The sequence below is a fragment of the Chiloscyllium plagiosum genome, unplaced genomic scaffold (assembly GCF_037043375.1).
Source record: "Chiloscyllium plagiosum isolate Xiang-an unplaced genomic scaffold, Cpla_swu_hap1 HiC_scaffold_7, whole genome shotgun sequence".
Taxonomy (NCBI): domain Eukaryota; kingdom Metazoa; phylum Chordata; class Chondrichthyes; order Orectolobiformes; family Hemiscylliidae; genus Chiloscyllium; species Chiloscyllium plagiosum.
In genome coordinates this window covers 98,224,855-98,240,351 of record NW_028270145.1, presented here as the reverse complement: position 1 = coordinate 98,240,351, position 15,497 = coordinate 98,224,855, and the positions used below count along the sequence as shown (strand labels likewise).

At 44.8% G+C, this 15,497-nt stretch overlaps 1 protein-coding gene across 2 annotated transcripts in view; it reads left to right on the top strand.

The window, feature by feature from the left end:
• The window catches only part of epb41l5 (erythrocyte membrane protein band 4.1 like 5), a 168,144-nt gene that overhangs the window by 62,196 nt on the left and 90,451 nt on the right, over positions 1–15,497 (top strand). For both annotated transcript variants that reach the window (XM_043694224.2, XM_043694226.2), the window contains exons 3-5: positions 4,369–4,411; positions 6,273–6,351; positions 8,989–9,033. In XM_043694224.2, coding sequence (XP_043550159.1) covers positions 4,369–4,411; positions 6,273–6,351; positions 8,989–9,033 — 167 coding nt within the window. The remainder of the gene's footprint in view (positions 1–4,368; positions 4,412–6,272; positions 6,352–8,988; positions 9,034–15,497) is intronic.

Below are 15,497 nucleotides of genomic sequence, written 5' to 3'. Positions count from 1 at the left end.
TGCTCCTTGGATGCTGCCTGACCTGCTGTGCTTTTCCGGCACTACTCTAAGCTTGACTCTGATCTCCAGCATCTGCAAGTACTCACTTTCATCAACTTGGTGATCTTGGCAGGCTGGGTTGCCTTTGGGAACAATCACTGCCCCCTATCATCAACAAGTTGGCAGCTACCTAGAGGTGGCTTGTGGTGAGGTTGAGATTTTGCAGATCCTAACAACTCTTCCCACACCCACCCAGCCAACCCAATCTCAACAGGAATCACTGGGCTCCAGCTGTGGTTGAAGGTTGTCCAAGGGAATTCCCATCCACAGGGTGGGCTGGGCTGGGCAGTTCTGTAGCCTGTGTATTTGTAAACATTGAAGCCCCTTCAAGGGAAGCGTGATTGATGCATCAACACATTTGCCCTCCTGCAGTGGCAGTGCTTGCCTCTGCCGGTGAGGCTGTCACTGTCCTCCCAAAACTGTAGGCCCTGATAGTTGGGCTAGTGCCTGCAGAGCAGCAAGTGGACAGCACTTCCAGAGATGGAGGTGTCTGAGGAAAGGTCTCCTCAGTGGCACATTGCAGTTGAGTGCAGGACCCAAAAATGGTGCCACCCTTCATTTCTACCTACAGGGAATAAAGTTCCTCCCCTTGTGAGAACCCAAACAGTACTTAGTAAGCACAGAAGAAGTGGAAAATAACGAAAACCTACTTCCATCTAAATTCCTGATGTTTCCTTTTAATGCATTTGATCTGTGAAAGATTTAATTGAATGCTCAGATGCCAGGTTTGAGTGCTTCTATGTTCCTGATACAGGTAAGGCTTTCAGTGCTATGCTGTGTTCTGATACTGCTAAAACATTGGTATCTACCTGGCAATGTGGAAAATTGTCCAAATATGTCCAGTACATAAATAGCAGGAGAAATCCAATTCAGCCAATTACTGTCCCATCAGTCTATTCTCAAAAAATCAGTCAAGTGATGGAAGGTGTCATCAGCAGTGCTACAAGCAGCACCTGCTCAGTAATAACCTGCTCAGTGATGTCGGGCTTGGGTTCCACCAGGGCCACTCAGCTCCTGACCTTATTACAGCATTGGTTCAAACGTGGACAAATGAGCTGAATTCCAGAGGTGAGGTGAGAGTGACAGCCCTTGACATTAAGGCTCATTCACCCAAGTATGGCATCAGGGAGCTCTAGCAAAACTGGAATCAATGGGTATCAGGGGACAAACTCTCAGCTGGCACGTAGAAAGATGGTCATAAGTTGCTGGAGGTCAGTCATCTCAGGTCCAGGACATATCTGCAGGAGTTCCTCAGGATAGTGTGCTAGGCTCAATCATCTTCAGCTGCTTCATCAATAATCTTCCGTCCATCATAAGGTCAAATGTCGGGATGATTGCAATGGTCCGCACCATTCATGACTCATCAGATACCATGTTCAAATGCAACAATATCCTGGGCAATATCAAGACTTGGTCTGGCAAGTGGCAAGTAACATTCATGTCACACAAATGCCAGGCTTTATCCATTAGCTTAGTTTCCCTACAGTATGGAAACAGGCTCTTTGGCCCAACAAGTCCACACCAACCCTCCGAAGAGTAACCCACCCTGGCCCATTTCCCTCTGACTAATGCACCTAATACGATGGGCAGTTTAGCATTGCCAATTCACCTGAACTGCACATCTTTGGATTGTGGGAAGCAATCAGAGCACCCGGAGGAAACCCACTCAGATACTGGGAGAATGTGCAATGTCCACACAGACAGTAGCCCGAGGCAGGAATTGAACCCGGGTCTCTGGCGCTGTGAGGCAGCAGTGCTCATCACTGAGCCATGCATGCTGCCCATCTCCAATAAGAGGCAATCTAACCATCACCCTTCACATTCACTGGTATTACCATCACTGAATCCCCCACTATCAATATCCTCGGGGTTACCATTGAGCAGAAGCTTAATACAGTGGCTACAAAAGCAAGTCTGAGGCTAGGAATGCTGTGCTGATGGGCTCACCTTTTGATTCCCCCAAAGCCTGTCCACCATCTACAAGGCACAAGTCAGGAACGTGATGGAATACTCTGCACTTGCCTGGATGAGTGCAGCTCCAACAAGACTCAGGAGATGGTGTAGATGGTGCTTGACACCATCTACAAACATCCGTTCCCTCCACCACTGATGCACAGTAGCAGCAGTGTATACCATCTACAAGATGCACTGTAGAAATTCGTCAAAGATCCTCAGACAGCACCTTCCAAACCCGTGACCACTTCCACCTTGAAGAAGAAAGACAACAGATACATGGGAACAACATTACCAGCAAGTTCCCCTTCAAGCCACTCACCATCTTGACTTGGAAGTATATTATGATGTCTTCGCTGCTGCTAGGTCAAAATCCTGCAAGTCCCTCCCTAAACTCATTGTGGGTCTACCCACACTAAATAGACTGCCATATTTAAAAGTGGCAGCTGACCACCACCTTCTCAAAGACACTTAGAGACAGGCAATAAATGCTGGCCAGCCAGCGATGCCCACATCACACAAGTGAATAAAAATGAATATGTGAAGCAAAACTCACTTTTCTTTCTCTCTCTGAAGGAATTGCAGATTTTCTGTGTAAGCAATTTAACTTTCCAGCCAGTGTTGAGGAGGATATTTAGATATTGGGTCTCTGTTTTGCTTGGATAATGCATGGGGCTGTTTCATGTAAGAATATTGAAAGCTGATGATTTGAGCTTTCAGTAGCTTTTTAAACAAAACGCACATTTGTTCCTTGGCTAAGAGCTTTTGCATGTCCAGCGTTGGAATGCGGAGGAGCTGAAAGAAAACAGGCCTGGGATGAGTGGGCGGGGAGGGGATGCAGAGGAATAAGGTCATGTCTGGTTCTGGAACACCCTTTCCCCTTGGGCACAGGGTTACAGTTCATAGTTTATAACTCCAAACCAGAATTCACTTCTAATTTGAAGTGTTCACTTGACATTGGATGATTGGTGAGTGTTACTTAAATCTGATTGATGTGAGCTTTTGCAGGCAGACTGATTTTTATTTTGATGAGTTATTGAAACATTTTTGGAAGTAGATCTGTTTCCAAAGGTTGATTTCACTTTGAAATGCTGCAAGCAGTGCTGCATTCCTTTTAAAAATAGCCACGTGATGTGAAATGTTGACACAATCTTTTTATTGCTATCTGATGGTTTTACTGGGATCAACTTTGGTTCTAAGCAACGGTATTTGTCCCTGAACAGCAAAAAAGGGAGATGATAAAGGAAATGGACAGTTTAATAACCTGTATCATTTTTGCTGCTGTTTTTTCTCTCTTTCTCCTTTTTCCCCCTTTTCCCCCTTTTCCCCCTTTTCCCCCTTTTCTCCCTTTTCTCTCTTTCTCCTCAGACCTTGAACAAATAGTAACAAATTAATAGTTTTAGAGATAATTTACCAGACCCTTGATTGACCTTTTACAACTACTATGAGTTCCCTGCCTTGGTTAGCATTATGCACAAAGTTCTTAAACATTGTCCCTCCTAGGTGGAATGTTTCCAAGATTCACTGCAAATATCTTTTCCCCATAATTTGGGAAGTGAACTGATACAGAAAATTATCCTGCTCATGCAGCACCCATTCCAATTCTTATTTTCATCAACAGATTGGAAAGGTTCATATTGTGCACCAATTTCGATCTGCTTTATTTTAAACTCGTTTTCTTCCTTTTTAAATGTCAAAATGCTGACCTTGAGCAGACAGGCCATTTGAGAAGCTAAAACAAAAGCAGGCAAACTATTTTCCAGCTCCTGTCCTATCGTCATCAGAAATGCGAAGCCACTTGTGAGGCAAAAGTAAAATGTTGCGGGCGCTGGCAAGATGCAATAAAAACATAAAATGCTGGGAACACTGAGCAGGGCAGACAGCGCTTATGTGGAAAGAGAGGAGAAAAGACTTAACCTTTCAGGACCATCTTCTGCATCACAAAATGATAGAGCAGTGGACTGAAGGGAAGGGTGTCTGTCATTTAATTGTCTGAAAGTGTTTTAATGTTACTCCTGTGCCACTGACTATGCCAGAATTAAGCAGACTTCCACATTCCTACCACCCCCCCCACATGATCTATTTCCTTCAGCTCATTGTCCCAGTCAGTTATGATGGGCTCTAACAGCTATTTAAAACTGAGTAATTGTGTTCAGTATATCATATGTTTACTTCAGAATCTGAAAATATTGTCATTGTGTGAGTGCATTGAATCGTTTCGTTGCTTCGTTCATGAGAAGAAGCAAGATTGGTCTGGTACCAGGTCCCTAACGCCTCTGTATGATGGGAGAGTAAGTCAGGGGTGCTCACTGCTTCTACACGGTCTGCTGGCTCTTGTTGAACATAATCTATGTCTATCTGTATTTTATGTTGCAGCATTGGTTGGATAACACCAAGAGCATTAAGAAGCAAGTGAAAAGTAAGTTGTTTTTTTTCCCCAAAGCTATTGCAAATGTTTCAGTCTCTGAAGTAGGATCTGAGAGTGAGGGAATCTTGCGCAAGGGACTCTCTTGGTATTTGGTGCTTCTCGGACACTTTGTGTGCGTCAGCCACCCCGGGCTCAGGAATTAGCTCCGACTGTTCAGACCTGAAGCCAAGTGGTGGCTGAGGTCACTGTAAGATGTGCAAGAAGCTGGGTATTTTTGGGAGTGCCTGGTGTTCACTCTGCAGCATAAATCAATGGAATAGGAAGTGGGTGGTTGTCCAACCATGGGGAGGGGGCAGGACTGTGCTGAATTCTTTGGGAGAGTAGCACTTTCAAACCAGTTTTGATGACTACCAGATAACCCAGATGAGGGCAGGGGGTTGCAGTCTAAAGCACATCTGTAGCAGTGTGGGACAAATGAAGTCACAAGCACCAGAAAGTGTGGAAGTGGAGTGGGGATTCATTATTAATGTGGTTAGAAGGGCCTTTCTACATTTATCAATATGTGTTGATGCCAGAGGTAACTAAGAAGGCCAGAACATTTTCAGAGGAGAGATAATGTAAAATAGCCAGACGTTATGGTCCATGTGGGGAAGGCAAAGTTTTTTTTTTGACGTTCAGCCAGACACTGAGGCGTCAGGGAGGACATTCCTAACTTTAAGGTCCTCTTTTTAATCTTTATATTTAGTGCCTGTATGCTAATGTGTTGAGGAAGTACATGGCTGGAGAAATGGTGGAAGAGCGAGGGGTGTCTGGACCAATCTGGGATAGGAGAGAGGGAAGAATGTGAGGCGACGTTATTTACCATACAAGACTCTTTGGGACATGACAGGGTAGATGCAGAAAGATTATTCCCCTTTTGTGGGGAAAGTCGAGGAATAGATGGCAGGATCTCAGATGAAGGGGTCACACATGTCAAAAGGAGATGTGAGGAGGAATTCCTTCTCTCTGGGGTAGTGAGTCTATGGAAAGCATTGCTGTTGAGGGTGGGTTGTTAAACATATTCACGATTGAGATAGATTTTTAATCACTAAGGGAATCTAAGATTATGAGAGAAAAGATATGAAAGTGGGGTGGAGGGTTATCAGATCAACCATGAACGCATGGCATGGTGGAGAAGACTCAGTGCACTGAATGGCCTAGTTCTGTGCTTGTGTCTTCTGATCAATTCAAAGTGGGCAAGGTGCACGAATCAGTGCAAAGGAGAAGTGTAAACAAACCTAATCATTTGGGAATTGAGCCAGGAGGACCTCAAGAATGAAAACATCTCCCATTCATTTTATTTGATTTGACTTTTTTTGTCAAGTCTACCGCAGTACAGTGAAAAGCTTTGTTTATGAGTAGTATAGGCAGATCATAGTAAGCAGGGATATACAGATCAAAAAACATTTTAGACAGAAGCACACAAGTTATGTTGCACTTATTCACCAAATTGTTTTTAAAAAGTGAAAGCAATTTGATGGCCGTTCCTGGAAGATCAAGTTGACCAAAAGCCCTTGTGAGCAGTTTTGAAGGTAGGGCTTGCTTCTGATGAGGTGATGCTGATCCAGCAGGTCCCATTGCAGAAAAAGGCCAAGTGAGTTCTTTTTTGTTGTGACTTATTTGCATTTTAAATTCCACCAAGTTTCACGCTGCTACAGCTGGCTCTGCAGAGGTTGTACAAAGAAACCTCAGAGACCTTCCATGTGTAGAAAGGAATAGGTTGGTGAATGTTAAAACTCCTTTTCTGCTCTCTGTTCGGACGATTAGATTGAGTGGTTGCATTTTCTCCGATTTGAAATAGTGTCTAAGAAGTTGGATTATTTTTGTTGTGGTTTATGTGCGGAGTTGTTTAATTTTAACATGCCCCTTGCAGTTGGCTCGCCGTACTGCCTTCATTTGCGGGTGAAGTTTTACTCCTCTGAACCAAATAATCTTCGTGAAGAGTTAACAAGGTAAGGTGTGGTTTTGTTTTTGTAGCTTTTACTTCAGTGATCGTATCTGATTAAAGGCCTTTTGGTATGACTTGGCAACAGTTTCCAATTATTTCCATAAAAAACTTTCTTGCTTCTCTTCCTCTTGAGAGGACATAGACTCTGGTGGTTGGGGTGCAAGTTGCTGAGCCATTACTCCTGTCATACTCAATGTTCTGAAACAGTCTTCGCCGCCAAGGCAAGTCACTCAGATTCTCACTTTCCTAATAGCTGGCTACTGATCAGCCATAGGAACCCTTGTATCCATTTTCTCCCCATTTTTTCCAACCTGTGCTAAATGCAGAATGTCTAATGGCCAACCCGCTTGTGATTGCCACAAAGCATGGGCAATCAGGTTGGAGACCGCTTCAACCAATTCGAGGCTGAGAGTCTTCTGATCCCTTGCTGAGATCTGTTTCAATTCTGGATGACTGTTGTACACTGTTCAGTAACTGGAGTATTGTCTGATAAAGGGTTGTGCTGGAAAAGCACAGCAAATCAGGCAGCATCTGAGGAGCAGGAAAATCGCGTTTCGGGCAAAAGTCAGTCCTGATGAAGGGCTTTTGCCCGAAACATCGATTTTCCTGCTCCTCGGATGCTACCTGACCTGCTGTGCTTTTCCAACACCACTCTAATCTAGACTCTGATTTCCAGCATCTGCAGTCCTCACTTTTGCCTTACTGTCCGGTAAAGTCTGCAGTAGGAACCGGAGCAGTGTGCAAAAGGCCCATTTGCAGAACTGCCTTTAGGAAATTATGGTATTGAGGGACTTGGTGCCTTTAATTTCCAGCAGGGTCATTTCCAGAGGGAGATGTGTGTTCAGTCCAGAGATGGCAATTCCCCCATAGTGTGTATGCAAGAATGTTCAGTGCTAGCTACAGTTCAGTGCCTTTTTAAAAATATACATGCTGGAACCTGTAGGCCTGCACAGAACAAATATAAATCTCCATGCAATAACAAAACCTGGGAGGGATAATGGAATGGTAACGTTCTTGGTGTTCATGATAGATTTTTTTCCCATGTAAATATCCGTTCCTGACAATGCGATGCTTCATTCATGAGAGGGAAAGATTTCCAAGGACGTGAAAAGTACTTGTAATCTTTGTCTCCAAAACTAATCTCAAATGGAAATTAACACTGCCTGTAATGCTCTTTTTGGCTGCTTTGCGACCTGTGATCTTCGAGATGTCTCTGATACTCTCACCACAAGAAGCTATTGGGTTTTGTCCCCTTTTCAATGGAGCTGAGTTGATTGAGCGGCAGCAGTCGAATGAACTTCACTTGGCCTCTGTTCTTCTGGGGTTGACATGGGCCTGACTGAGAATGCAGGGCATAATCATCCAGGAATCTTGGCCTTTATTGCATTCACTGGACACACATAGGTGTCCAGTCCAGGTGAGTATTGGGCTTGGGGGCTTGGCTGTGCTGCTGTAGGTGATAGGACATTGTGCTTTGTTCAAAGGTAGTGAAGAAGTGGGGAGGGTAAAGCCTGACCTTCATTGGCTTGAGTTAGGATACAGATCCATAGGCAATGTCTTCGGGAGCAGTGAGGATACCATTGAGGGGCAGCAGTAGAGAGTGCAAGTGGAGGGGAGGTAATGATGTGTTGGAAGGGTAAATATGCCTGGTTGCAGCACTCATCCAAATGGGTGGAGGGTCGCTCAAATTGTTGCAAATGCCTTTTAACAATTCGGTTTATGTTTAATTTGATGTGGTTTGAACCTCTTGACCGATTTTCTGTTTTTTACTGAGTCACTGATCATGTTTATTTACCTGGATACATCTACTATTAAAGCTGTAATGGCATCCAGTCCAAATAGTCTGCTTTTAGTCCTTGAGATAATTGGAACTAGGCCATGAAATGGATTGATTGACCGTGATGACCTGGCCTGTTTTGGATTGCTAGTTTCCGTGACCTTTCTGCCTGCTTCTGTCCCCTGGGTGACATTAAGACTGTCACACACTGACCCTTGATAAAGCTGCCTTCAGTCACGTGACCAAACCACCATGACATCGATTTGAAGCACTAAAGTCCTTTCTGTGTTTGATGGTGTTTCTGGGATTTTCTTTTCCCTGCTGGTTGTCAAAGAGCAAATCAGCCTGTAGTTTCTCGTTTTGAGGGGTGACCTTTCCTTATCTTAGGTTGCATATAGAATTGTTCCCTAAGCATTTGGCATGGGTTAAGCATGCAGCCTGTCAATTTGTCTTGCGTCTGTAGTCTGTGCAGAAGAAGGCCTATAGAGCCCATCCTCTCCATGGTAGCTCTTCGAAATAATAATCCAACCATAAGATGTATCTAGACAGATACATGAATGTGGCAGGGAGTAGAGGGATACAGATCCTTAGAAAGTAAGTGACAGGTTTAGATAGAGGATCTGGATTGGCGCAGGCTTGGTGGGCCGAAGGGCCTGTTGCTGTGCTGTAAGGTTCTTTGTTCTTTGTTCACTATATGCATTTATCTATTTACTTTTATGGGATTTATTATTGAATCTGATTCCAACATCCTCATGCAGTCAGTGCCATTTTGGACCTTAACTTGCTGTATTTTTTTAAGGTTATAAAATGACCTTCCAGTGGGTTTGGTTAAAGTTTTGACTGTGCTTCCTTGTTTATCTACAGGTACCTATTTGTACTTCAGTTGAAGCAGGACATCCTGAGTGGCAAGTAAGTGTTGTTTAGTATTTGAGTCATCGAGGTCTACAGCACAGAAAAAGGCCGTTCGGTTCATCATTCCTGCACCAGTTGAAAACATGATTTGGAGACGTTGGACTGGGGTATACAAAGTTAAAAGTCACACAACACCAGGTTATAGTCCAACAGATTTATTTGGAAGCACAAGCTTTCGGCGCGCTGCTCCTTCATCAGCTGATAGTGGAAAAAAGATTGTAAGACACAGAATTTATAGCAAAAGTTTACAGTGTGATGAAATTGAAATTAACATGGTCATTCTAAAAGGTGAAAGACTTAACAAACAATCCAGGTCTTTTTCAATATATAATTTCAGTTACAATCCTATTCTCCATACTCACCTGATGAAAGAGCGGCGCGCCGAAAGCTAATGCTTCCAAATAAATCTGTTGGACTATAACCTGGTGTTGTGTGAATTTTAACAGTTGAAAATACCCAACTCTTACTTTGTACCAGGGAGGTTTGAAACTATAAACACGATATTCGGTCTGTTTTAACGCACATTTAAAGTTATTGGCTTTTAACATGACGTATTTTCATGGGTTAGCAATGCTTGCAGTTATTTACACCTCGACTGGTGAGAGGCCAAGTAGCACCAATTGTAAATAGTTTGGCTCAAAGCCCAGTCTGTGGTTAACCTTTAGTGTTGCTGGTCAGAGGCTGGTTGAGGAATGAGCCGGATGTGGGGGAGGGGGTGGGGGTGGGGGTGTGTTCAGTGCTCCTGGTTACTTTTCATTAACCTCTGTAAGAAATGGAATAGAAGTGAGTTCTGGATGAGAACAGCAGCAGGTTCTGCAGTTGGTTGCACCCATGGGAAATTAGCATGGGAATGCATCCCTGGCTATGAGGCAATAGATGGCCACTGGCCAAGGAACTGGAGAGAGCCAGCACTCCTAGAGCTCTACTGCAGCATGTGTCCGTGCCTTTAAAGAAGGTGGGGGGAGCTGAAAATAAGCTTTTCAATGACCTTGACTGCACTGACATTACGTTGCAATTTTATCCCTAATCCAATGCGAAAAATCAGAAGAGCAAAAGCAAAATCTTGTAGATACCGGAAGATCTGAAATAAAACCAAATGCTAGGGAAACTCTGGAGGCAGGTTTGGCAGCATCTGTGGAGAGAGGAACAGTTAACATTTTGAGTCCAAGATGGGTCTTCTTTGGAATTCGGAGGAATTATTATCACTCTGAGTGGTTAGGATGTGAGGAGAAAGTGAGGACTGCAGATGCTGGAGATCAGAGCTGAAAATGTGTTGCTGGAAAAGCGCAGCAGGTCAGGCAGCATCCAAGGAACAGGAGAATCGACGTTTCGGGCATAAGCCCTTCTTCAGGAATGAGGAAAGTGTGCCCAGCAGGCTAAGATAAAAGGTAGGGAGGAGGGATTTGGGGGAGGGGCGTTGGAAATGCGATAGGTGGAAGGAGGTCAAGGTGAGGGTGATAGGCCGAAGTGGGGTGGGGGCGGAGAGGTCAGGAAGAAGATTGCAGGTTAGGAAGGCGGTGCTGAGTTTGAGGGATTTGACTGAGACAAGGTGGGGGGAGGGGAAATGAGGAAACTGGAGAAATCTGAGTTCATCCCTTGTGTTTGGAGGGTTCCTAGGCGGAAGATGAGGCGCTCTTCCTCCAACCGTCGTGTTGCTATGGTCTGACGATGGAGGAGTCCAAAGACCTGCATGTCCTTGGTGGAGTGGGAGGGGGAGTTGAAGTGTTGAGCCACGGGGTGGTTGGGTTGGTTGGTCCGGGTGTCCTAGAGGATTTCCCCCCAGACGTGGTCGACAATGCCCTCCACCGCATCTCTTCCACTTCCCGCTCCTCCGCCCTTGAGCCCCGCCCCTCCAACCACCACCAGGACAGAACCCCACTGGTCCTCACCTACCACCCCACCAACCTCCATGTACAGCGGATCATCCGCCGTCATTTCCGCCACCAGCAAATGGACCCCACCACCAGGGGTATATTTCCCTCCCCTCTCCTATCAGCGTTCCGAAAAGACCACACCCTCCGTGACTCCCTCGTCAGGTCCACACCCCCCACCAACCCAACCTCCACTCCCGGCACCTTCCCCTGCAACCGCAAGAAATGCAAAACTTGCGCCCACACCTCCCCCCTTACTTCCCTCCAAGGCCCCAAGGGATACTTCCATATCCGCCAAAGATTCACCTGCACCTCCACACACATCTATTGCATCCGCTGCACCCGATGTGGCCACCTCTATATTGGGGAGACAGGCCGCCTACTTGTGGAACGGTTCAGAGATCACCTCTGGGACACCCAGACCAACCAACCCAACCACCCCGTGGCTCAACACTTCAACTCCCCCTCCCACTCCACCAAGGACATGCAGGTCCTTGGACTCCTCCATCGCCAGACCATAGCAACACGACGGTTGGAGGAAGAGCGCCTCATCTTCTGCCTAGGAACCCTCCAACCACAAGGGATGAACTCCAGATTTCTCCAGTTTCCTCATTTCCCCTCCCCCCAGCTTGTCTCAGTCAAATCCCTCGAACTCAGCACCGCCTTCCTAACCTGCAATCTTCTTCCTGACCTCTCCGCCCCCACCCCACTCCGGCCTATCACCCCCACCTTGACCTCCTTCCACCTATCACATTTCCAACGCCCCTCCCCCAAGTCCCTCCTCCCTACCTTTTATCTTAGCCTGCTGGGCACACTTTCCTCATTCCTGAAGAAGGGCTTATGCCCGAAACGTCGATTCTCCTGCTCCTTGGATGCTGCCTGACCTGCTGCGCTTTTCCAGCAACACATTTTCAGCTCTAGTTAGAATGTGAAGCTTGTTTGGATAGTTGAGGCAGATAGCATGCATCCATTTCAGGGTTTGGAGAGGTGCAAGGAAGTGATAGATGGATATGCTGGTGGATTTGATGAACTCAGGTAGGATTTGTACCTAGTGGCTTATTTATGAGTTGTGTGAATTGTATTTTCTCCCTCACCTAAAGGTGGAACAGGCTGGAGGGGCTGAATGGCCAGTTCCTCTTCCTGTGGAAGTGGCAGGTGAGCTGTTTACCCTCTATTCAGGTGAAGATGTATAATCCTTAACCCCTCTTGCACCGTCTGCCCCGAAAGCCCCAACCCCCATCTGTCAATGTTGTGTTATGAGATTCTGTGACATTGGTGTTCTCCAGACTGATGATCAATAGTGTAATGTGCTCTTAACGAGTTGTAAATTTCTTTTGCTGTCCTTATGCTAGATGCCTGTAAAATATGAACATGCAAATTTAAAGGAAAAGGCCATCCCTTCAATCTGCGCTGCCATTGATGAATATCATGGATGATCTGATTTCGTTTCAAATTCTACATTCTCATCCACCCTGAATGACCTCCCGACGAACTTGAGGGGAGTGAACCTATTTCGGCTTAAAATACTCAATGACTCCTCCGCCACCTGAGGCAGGGAGTTCCACCCCTTGGAAATCTTCTCCTCTCGTAAAAGGGTAGTCCCTAATTTCAAAACTGTGCCCCCTAGTTCTGGACTCGTCCACAGTTGGACATGATATTTCCCACTCCACTTTGGCAAGATCTCTTAAGATCTTTTAAACTTCCCCCTCTAGTCTTCTGAACTGCAACAAAAAGAAAAGCAGTCTGTCCAACATTTTCTTTGAAAACAGAAGATCTGGAAGCATTGGAAAGGGTGCAGAGGAGATTTACCGGGATGTTGCCTGATGTGGAGGGAAGGTCTGATAAGGAAAGGCTGAGGGACTTTAGGCTGTTTTCGTTAGAGAAGAAGGTTGAGAGGTGACTTAATAGAGGCAAGCAAGATGATCAGTGGATTAGATAGGGTGGACAGTGAAAGCCTTTTTCTTCAGATGGTGATGGCTAGCATGAGGGACTTAGCTTTAAATTGAGGGGTGATGGATAAAGGACAGATGTCAGAGGTAGTTTCTTTGCTCAGAGTAGTAGGGGTGTGGAATGCCCTGCCTGCAACAATAGTAGATTCGCCAACTTTAAGGACATTTAAATGGTCATTGGAAAAGCATATGGACGAGAATGGAATAGTGTAGGTTCGATGGGCTTTAGATTTGTTTCACAAGTCAGTGCAACACTGAGGGCCAAAGAGCCTGTACTGCACTGTAATGTTCGATATTCTATGTTCTTTGAAGACAAACTGCTCATTCTAGGTATCAATCTGGTAACTTTTCTCTGAATGGCCTCCAAGGCAATTAATTTTCTCCCATTAAGGAGATTAAAACTGCACACAGTAATTGAGATGGAGACTCGCCAATGTCTTGCATTATTGAAGCAAAACATCCTTTTATGACAAATTCCTTTCTTAAACAGGATAACATTCTGCTTGCCTTTGATACATAGATACAGGATTGGAAGCATGCTATTCTGCCCATCAAGTCTGCTTTCCCATTCAATGAGATCATGGCTGATCTGATAACCATCAACTCCACTTTCCCTGTAACCCTCAATTCCCTTACTCATTATACGTTTGTCTGTATCAGGCTTGAAGATACTTAATGGCCCATCCTTGACAGTTCTTTATGGTAGGAATTCCATAGTTTCATTACTTGTGAGAGAAGAAATTCCTTCCCATTTCTGTTTTAAATGTGGGACCTCTTATTCTGAGGTTATGCCTTCTGGTCCTAGACTCTCCCACAAGAGGAAACAAACTTTCTGTATCTGCTCTGTCAAGTTCCATAAGAATTTTGTATATTTCAATCAGGTTGTCTCTCTTTCTTCTGCATCCCGAGTACAGACCCAATCTACTCAAACCTCTCCTCATAAGACAGTCCCTCTATACCACATGTCAGCCGAGTGAACCTTCTCTGGGATGCCACTGATGCCAGTATATCTTTCCATGGATAAGGGGCCCAAAGCCGTTCACAGTATTCCAGTGCCCTGGATAATTTTAGCACAACCTTCCTACTTTTATTCTCCATTCCCTTTTGAGGTAATCCAATTGTCTTCCCTAAACTGGGCTGGAATATTAGCATTTTGTAATTCATGGAAAAGGACTTCTAAATCCCTTAATCCCAAAGCTTTCTGCAGAATTTAAATAATATTCAGCTCTTCTTCTTTCTGCCAAATCTTATATTTCCCCACATTATATTCACTCTGCTAAATTTTTGCCTGCTCGCTTAATCTGTCTGTCGTTCTGCAGGCTCTGTCATCTTCATCATTTGCAACCCTACCTGTTTTTGTGTCATCCACAAACTTTGAGAAAGTACCTTCACTTTCCACATCCAAGTCATTAATTATATATTGTAAATAGTTGTGGGCCTAGCCTGATTCCTCTTAATATGCAAGTACAGGAAGCAATAAATCTTCTGTGGCTTTTTCACAAGAACACCTGGCTCCCTCTGTCCGTTGGAATTCTGCAGTTATTCTCCATTTAAGTAATATTCTCCTTTTTTAGTTTTACTGCCAAAGCAACCTATTTCACATTGCACTATTGCATTTCTTAAGGTGTGGTTTGGGAGATTTTTTAGTGCAGGAAAGAAGAAAGGATTAGATTTATCCCAAGCTAGGGTGCTTTGATTAGATTAGATTAGATTCCCTACAGTGTGGAAACAGGCCCTTTGGCCCAGCAAGTCCCGAAGAGCATCCTACCCAGACCCATTCCCCTCTGACTGATGCACCTAACACTACAGGAAATTTAGCATGGCCAATTCACCCATCCTGCACATTTTTGGACTGTGGGAAGAAACCGGAGCACCCGGGGGAAACCCACGCAGACACTGGGAGAACGTGCAAACTCCACACAGACAGTTGCCCGAGGTGGGAATTGAACCAGGTCCCTGGCGCTGTGAGGCAGCAGTGCGAACCAATGTGCCACTATGCCACCCCGTGCTGTATTAATTGAGAGGATATTGATGCTGCTGCTTTCGCCTGAGAGTTTCTGGAAGGTGTGACTCATCCAGGAACAATAGAGAAGTGGAATATATTTACATGGGGAGAGAATGCAGCATGCTGTGGTACAATGGAACATGAATATTCTTGTTACATGAAACACAAAACCTTAGTAAGTATGTGCAGCAAGTAATGGGGAGGCATGTGGGATATTGACCTTTCTTTTAGCTAGTTTAACAGGGTAGATGCTCAGAGGATGCTTCCCTTCATTGGGGTTTCATCAGCTAGAGGGCAGATATAAAAATAAATAATTGTAATTTAGGATGGTGAGGAGAAATCTCTTCTCTCCAAATAGTGTAAGCTTTTGGAATTTGCCTGCACAGAGAACACTGAATATGAATCAATGTGTATATTCAGGGCTGCGTTAGACATACATTGGATTGACAAAGGTGTGATTTAAGGATTGTGGAGAACAGACAGTAAAGTGGAGCCATGGTCCTATTGAATGGTGGAGCAGGCTTGAGAATCTCTACTGTTATAAGACAAATAGACAGGTACCACTCATTCCTACAAATACTGCTTAAGTACTTCAAAGAAAAGTGGTTCAGCATTTAAGACATTCATGCTGAGGGT